The 7,620-nt window shown below is 44.4% G+C and overlaps 1 protein-coding gene across 1 annotated transcript in view; it reads right to left on the bottom strand.

Moving 5' to 3' along the window:
* Nucleotides 1-2,048: 2,048 nt before the first annotated feature.
* Nucleotides 2,049-7,620, bottom strand: part of LOC143122657 (transmembrane protein 132D) — a 115,487-nt gene continuing 109,915 nt past the window's right edge. The window contains exons 8-9 of the mRNA XM_076283438.1: nucleotides 4,350-4,541; nucleotides 2,049-3,185 (exon numbers count right to left, since the gene is read on the bottom strand). Of these exons, the coding sequence (XP_076139553.1) occupies nucleotides 2,049-3,185; nucleotides 4,350-4,541 (1,329 nt within the window). The remainder of the gene's footprint in view (nucleotides 3,186-4,349; nucleotides 4,542-7,620) is intronic.

Here is a 7,620-nt window from a genome sequence, read left to right as displayed (position 1 = left end):
CACAGGCTAACTAAAAATCGCTATTAGTAGGACGCAAAGCAGAATATTGAAAGAATGGGGCACCAAGGCCACCGTGGCCTGTAAACCTCTGATTTTCAAAGGGGCTTCACGGCCAATGCAAGGGGCTACGACGGCCATGGCCGTCGTGGCCGCCGTGAAATTCCTACCCTGACTATGACCCTAACCCATTAAGCATGCCCAATCTCAGTCAGTTCGGATACCATGCATCAACTGTTGTCGGAAATGTTAAAAATGTTACCAGTGGTGTGCCTTTAAAATTGACGTCCACTTCCACCAGCCACATTTTCACTATACAGTATTACCAATGATTCCCTCCAGGATACTTATGACGCATACAGTACAAGAAGGAAGACAACGGAGATTCCCAGCGAGGGTTGCCAATATTTTAATCAGTGCAAAACAACCAAACTAAAAACAAAGACATAAATGGACACAGCAGATATGGTTTGACAGACACAAGTTATCTCAAATGGATCCCATTCTCGCACACAGCTATGGGGTAGCTATCTTTCCTTCCTCTGGACATAGGTCTTACAGTTCATTCAAGCTAGTTTCATAAACTATTTCCAGTTAATCAGATTATAGGCCACTTGGTCTTGTATTGTGTCAAATATTGGATGGCAGCTATGAGAGTTGCATTGCCAAGCATTGTGTCATTGTGTTACTGTGTTCCAGATCACATGAATTAAATGAAATACGAGTCAGCATGTGTGGAGACCAAAAAAACTTGTTCATACTCTCTGTACTTGACTTCTACCATTTGTGTCTGAATATGCATCATCTCAGAGATGTCATAGCATAAGTCATAACTCAGTCAAGGGCTGGCAATCAATAGGACACACAGCAATGGAATATTAATGTGTCCCCTGTTAGCGTTCAGTAGACCAGGTACGAGGTATTAAAGGTTTCTTCCCATAGATCACCCCAGTGTCTTGTGCTAAAACCTTAGATTTAACACAGCAAATCTAATATGAGTTCCAGACAGCCTTTTCAAGTGCCATCTCTCTGTACAAGACTCACCAAAAAGGGGGGAAAGCACAGATAAAAAGGAAACATTAAAGAAATGAAGAGGATAAAAAATCCTGTGTACAGAGAATAGAGGACTGACAACAGCTGGTGGATTTCACACCTTGTGTTGGTCTACAATACTGAAGCAACATATACATGATAGCACAAGGAACAGTTCAGTAATACTGTTTTTGTCCAACAGCTCTGTGGGAGAGAGACCATTAACAATAATAGGGGACATCTCTGCAGTATGTACTATTTACTAGGCTTTGTTCGAGTTCAAAATAGTCTCTATGTATGGGGTGACATGCAAGGACTGCCTGTCTTTACAGGACAAAAGGGTAAAATGAAGAGTGAAACGATAACAGACTAAAACCGAAATGTATAAAAATATGTAAAACCTTACAAAATGTGTTGTTTTTTGTTTATACAAGTCAGACCAAGTCAGAGTTTGTAGTTTATTTACAGCTGAAGGTTTTCATAACTTGCCATCATAGAGAATTTATATTACTATGTACACATATCCAAACTCAAACACACAAATGCACACACTCGCACATCATTTGACTTTCAGGATAATGATCTAGGGAAAAAGAAAAGCATAATTATATTCTACATGGAAACTTAAAGGGTAGAAAAATAACAAATAACACCTAAGTCATGTACTGTAAGTTACTGAAATTAAATTAGCGCCGTTTTAATCGAGAAAAGTAAAATAGGCATCTTTATGCATTTCTAGCCCTGGTGTTCATGGTTTGGCGTATCCTCTGTGGTCTCTCTCCCCCCTTCTCTTCATCCCCCAAAGATCAACCCTTTTGACAGTTGCCGTGGCAACGATACTAGATGAATGGCCTGTCTTTATTCATGGGAAGCCTTCCTACAGCAGTTCCAGTCTAACTGCCTTCCTCCTCCTCTCCTCCTCACCATGGAAGGCAATATGTGTGAGCTACACTTTGTCCCAGAAGAAGAAAACAAGGGAGAAGGAAGCAGGGGAGAGAAGGGAGAGACGATTATTGGAACTACGCAAGGCTTTTGGAAGCGTTCTCGTTGAGCCTCTCCATGTAATTCCGGAGCTCCTTGGAGTCCCCGAGCTCGATGTCCGGGCACACCCACTTAATGTCGTTGTTCTGGGCGAGGACCAGCGGGCTGATGGCCGGGCAGCCGTTGTTGGCCTTGGAGCTGCCGAAGGTGGTGAACTTGACGCGTTTCCGCTTGGTGGTGGGCGAGTTGAGCGACTCGCTCTTGTGCTCCTTCCCCGGGCAGGCGCCAAGGTCGAGGGCGGCGCGGTGCACCTGGCCCTGGACGCTCTTCTGTGCCGAGGCGCCGTTGAGCAGCTGGCTGCCCTCCTCGAGGCCGAGGCCCGAGTCCAGGATGCTGCCCAGGTCCTCCTGCTGCAGGCACAGGCCGTGGGGGCCCTCCAGCAGCTCGCCCTCGTGGCCCAGCCACACCCAGTCGTGCGCGTGGGCCATGGTCTCCTGGCCCTCCAGCGGCAGCTGCTTGTTGCGGTACTTGAGGGCGTAGGAGATGCAGTTGATGAGGAAGACCAGGATGGCCAGGCAGAAGACGCCCAGCAGCGCGTACATGCCGATCTCCAGGTCGGAGAGGCCGCGGCGCGCGTGCTGGAGGAGGTCCTCGTCCGTACTGCTGCGGCCGCTGGGCAGCTCTGCCTGCGTGGGGAACTCGGAGAAGTCCGCGTTGAGGCCGGCGTCGGCCGACAGGCGCCCGCCGCTGGGTCTCCCCGGGGCAGCCGTCTTGGTGGTGGACCCACGGGTCATGATCCCGGCCTCCACGTCTGAGATGGAGCCGCCGTAGTACGGGACGTTGGACCGGTACCTCGGGTCTGTAGCGCCGCGGCCGTCCCCGCCGTCGTCACCGCGGCCGAATCGGACGTAGACGTTCCCAGTGCCCGTGGCGAGGACGCTTCGGCGCTTGCTCTTCTGGCACACCTCCGGGTTGAACATTTCCACCTTGACCAGCAGCCCTTGACCCTCACCTTTGGTCACGATCACCGGCCACTTCCACATGGGGTCCTGCCGAATGGCCACCACCCGGTCGTTCAGGGAGGTGGCGCTCAGCGCAAACAAGCTGGGGTCGTAGAGGTCAAGAGGGGTCATGGACCCATCGCTGAACTGCAGCCAGGCGCTGATGAGTGCCTCCTGCAGCGAGACCAGAAAAAAAGAGGGAGAAAAAAAACAATCTCAAAGAAATACACACCAAATCACCGCGCACGACAAAGCCGATGAATCCATTATCCTAAACTTCCAAACTTCAAACGACGGCTGTTAATGAATAATAAGGGTGTGGGGGAAACATCAGAAACGAACATCCCGCTAAAAATATGGCTGTACAACAGCTCTCTGGAGAAACAGGGGTAGCAGGAGAGCTGTTTCTTCAGACGCTTCAAAGGGACACTAAAACAAACACAGCGTTGTCGCCGCTTTATAGACTGTGATCAGCAGGAGATGAGGCCAATGTTTTATGTCTGTCATGAGGAGGAGACAGACCCCTGCCATTACAAAAGGCCAACAAAAATCAACCGATTTTTTCCCTTCCCTTTAGTTATTCTCATTTTTAAGTACTACAGGGGTGGCTCAGAATAAAAAAAACAAAAACAAAACAAAAACCAAAGGCAGCCTTGAGAGCAATTGCCTCTAGTAGTGCTATCTTATAAACGCTAGAAACAAATCCCGTTGGAGCTCATCAAAACAATGTGTGCTGAGCTCTGTGTTTGCTTTCCGATTACTGTGATTACGCCTCACTGATGACCGGACTGGGCAGACCTCCACCGAGCCCCCCCACCGAGATGAGGAGACAAGAGGTATGTGCCGGCCATACTAACTTCTGGACCTGCGGACGTGCACAACCTACATCTGCCCAGACGCTCTGCTCCAGACCACTGATTACATTTGAAAGTGTCTGAGGCAAAGCCAGACCCACATTCTACTTATGTTGGCCTGTTTCTTCTTTTTTTAAAAAGTGGTGATGGGAGTTCATGTGTGGAAGTATGATCAAGAGGTGGTCTTTCCACAGAAAACATCAGTATCCAGTAATGTCTTCTACAGTTTAACTCACATTTCTAAGATATATTTATTGGAGTTTTTAGCCATTATTTGACAGTAAACAGGGAATGAGTAGGAGGGCATGTGGCATAGGACACTGACACCACAGTTTCCACAGTTTCCCCCATGGGATAGCCTGACAATTAACTGAGTTAAACTAAATTAGGTCATGTTTAGCTTATTAACAATTGCTAGTGTAATTCAACGGCTAGTGTAATTAGTTAGCAAAAATACAAATGTGGTTGGTGACATGAGACGCACCTGTTTGGGGCTCTGCATGAGTTCCTGTGTGGTAGCCGTGGCGACGATGGCCCTGTTGCTCCCGGGGCTGAGCTGCAGGTTGAGGGAGAGGCCAGAGACCAGCTGCACCCCCAGCTCTGTGATGGACACTTTATCGTCCAGGACCCGCACCATCCTCTCGGCCAGCACTGAGTCCGACAGGGGAGACATCACCTGCTCAACACACACACACACACACACACACACAGTCAACACACACGCTAGGTCATTAGCAGCTCATGTACATGGTTAATGGATATTGTCGGCCTGTACTTCAGTACTTTACACATTAACCCAAATTCATGCAGAACCCATTCTCTGAGTTCAGAAATAATTCAGTAGAATCACACTTTTTAAAGAAAGTAAGATAAAATATTGAGGATTATTGGCTTATTCCAATCTTACCAATGGCACTGCATATCAGTCATTGGTTAGATAAAACATTTAAAATATATATACACTACCACTCGAAAGAAGACATTTCCCAGTAAACTCCAGGAAAACCCATATTTAATTAATCTAATAAGGTTCAAAGTGAATCAAAAATATAGTCAAGAGTCAGGAATTTGCCCAAGTTTGAGATAATGATTTTGGCTTGCACACAGAAGCTAGTCATCGGAATAGGTTGGACTATATTTTACTTTCTTATAGTGAACTTATCTTGATCAGTGGCTATTGCCAGTATTGCCAAACTGTTTTATTTAAATCTGTTTTTCACCTTATAGCAGCAGACGTGCTTCACATTGTAAATGTATCATTACTGTCTGGCACATTTCCTAAGTCCCTGAAAACAACTGCTGTAAAGTCCCTTCTCAAGAAACTATGGAGTTTGTTAAGACCAACCTTTTTGCGCCAGGCGCCAACATTTGATAACAAAACCACCCCCAATGTGGACTGGACAAACCCCTAGCAGACATGCTTCAGCAGTACACACCTTCCAGACCTCTCAGGAGAAATACTTGTTAGTAAAACCTACTGTTAGAACTAAACATGGTGGAGCAGCTTTTAGTTGCCATGCAGTTCAGCTCTGGAACCAACTTTTAGATACTGTAGCCAGTTTCAAATCTAGACCAAACTTTTCTCAGATGCTTTCTGCTAACTGATCAAATGTTCATTGCCCAGTTCACAGAGCACTTCTGTGAAGCACTTCTGTGAAGTAGTTGTCTTGTCATTCTAACAGAACAGACAGATCGGGCATAGTCAGAGTGTAACGGCTCGTTCTTTACGGCTCAAGAGTTACAGCTCTACTGGGTTTCTCTGAAACTCTACTCAAACTCTCTTAGTTATTATAACTATAAACTACTGTTTATACTCCACGAGGGGGACTATTGAGCCTAGTGTCCAGGCATTTTGGCCCTGAAAGGAAATATTTGTGTGTGCACAGTTTGGGACTACTTAAAAATCTTCATAGACTGCTGCTGTTCAGTGGGTGCATTATGTGTTTTAATTATTATTTTCTTAATTACCGTACATTAGTTTTTTTATTATTATTTAATATTAGTTAATATTTTATTATTATTCAACTATTCTTTGACTATTGCCCTTCTATGCTATGCTCTTCTATTCCTGTTTGCTTGTCTTTATGTAAAGCACATTGAATGACCTCTGTGCATGAAATGCGCTATATAAATAAAGTTGACTTGACTTGACTTGACTATTGTGAAAGTAGTTGATAACACTCAGACGAAATTGACATATTTCAACCAACAAAATTGATTACCCACAGTTGTTGAGGGTCATTGTTCTCATCAAAGGGATGAAAATAACTATGAGCCACAAAACAAAGATGGATGATTTTAGTTTGTACAGAAATATATTTATTTGTTCTACAAAACAAACAACACTATGTTTAGGTGGTCCTGAAATACACAATATTCAAAAAAGGTCTGTGTAATCCAAAATTCCATGAATATTCATAAAGCAGCCTTGCTGTTTTGAAAGAAGACTTACTATATGTGTCATAGGGCTACACAGAAAGCAAAATAAGAAACTGTAGTGTAAGTAAGTGTCTGAGATACAATCTACTTTCTAAAATATAATGAATGATATCTACTTCATATGTGTTAGATGGATACCGGTTTCTACAATCCACCTCAGGCATTTATTATAAAAATAGCTCCTTACGAGCTGCACTGGTGTTAGTAAGGTGGTTGTCATAGACTACATGAGTTATCATCCTGACCATAAAAAACAGTGAATTGTGGACTGTTAGACAATATGGGAGACACATCCAATGCACTGAAGCCCTGATAATGTGCAGGGTGACTGGGTTCCTCTGAGGCTCACATAGAGATAAAGAGTGGGCTGTATGACTCCCTGATAGGCAGAACACAGAACACAAAGTGGCTGTGAAGGGAGTGACAGTTCTTCCACCTCCACAAGCCGTCGATGGCCGAGGCACGGGAACGCTCTCAACATTGAATCTGATGGGAGGCTTAGCCTATCTTGAACAATAAAGGCATATTTAGCTGCAGCCATATTGCCACGCTTACCGTCATAATGAACTGTCAGGTGCAATTTAGGACTAATCTTTAGCGGGGGACCCATAAATGTCTATCAGTGCATCAGAGGATGGCTTGGCAGACCACAGGTGGCTTACATGAGCTGGAGGTAGCTTCACTCAACACTAAAATGACAGATTAGTCCATGTGATCAACATTTAATTCAATATCACCTAACTCTCTCTGAACTGAGGAAGACATTGGATTTGCCTGCGAGTAAGGAAAAAGCTATAAATGTCCTGTTTTTATATGATATTATCAAATTAAGAAAAGAAATGTGATGAGCAATCAAAGTAAAGCAGAGTGTGTCTATTACAGTAGTAATGTCTACTTGCCATCAGTAAAGTAACATGCTAGCTATACCACATCAGTCGCTGGTAGGTTTATACTTCTTGTATGGTCAGTATTACGCTGCTACTGTGTTGAAAAAATGATCACATAAGACTAGTATAGTATCTGTAAAAACAAACCATTTTTTGAGTCTGGCTATATCACCTCATCAATAACACACACACACACACACACACACACACACACACACAGTTGATTCTGACTATTGGAGGATCAGGTCAGTGCTGAATCTGAGTCATGAATCATCACTTCTCAATCCTCAGGGCCGTAATAACATAATAAGTCACCTTGGAGGGAGACTCATGGATGGATTGTAAGTGCACATCGGATTGTAAGTGCACATCAGTAAACACACTTATACAAGTTGACATATACATACTAAAATGGATAATGGTTTAAGT

The sequence above is a fragment of the Alosa pseudoharengus genome, unplaced genomic scaffold, assembly GCF_046254945.1.
Source record: "Alosa pseudoharengus isolate Yale_2024_CS ecotype anadromous, Long Island Sound unplaced genomic scaffold, YU_APseudo_1.1 YU_APseudo_1.1_scf_14, whole genome shotgun sequence".
In the NCBI taxonomy this organism is placed as follows: domain Eukaryota; kingdom Metazoa; phylum Chordata; class Actinopteri; order Clupeiformes; family Clupeidae; genus Alosa; species Alosa pseudoharengus.
Note: the sequence above shows the minus strand (reverse complement) of the source record. Positions and strands in the feature narration are given on the sequence as shown.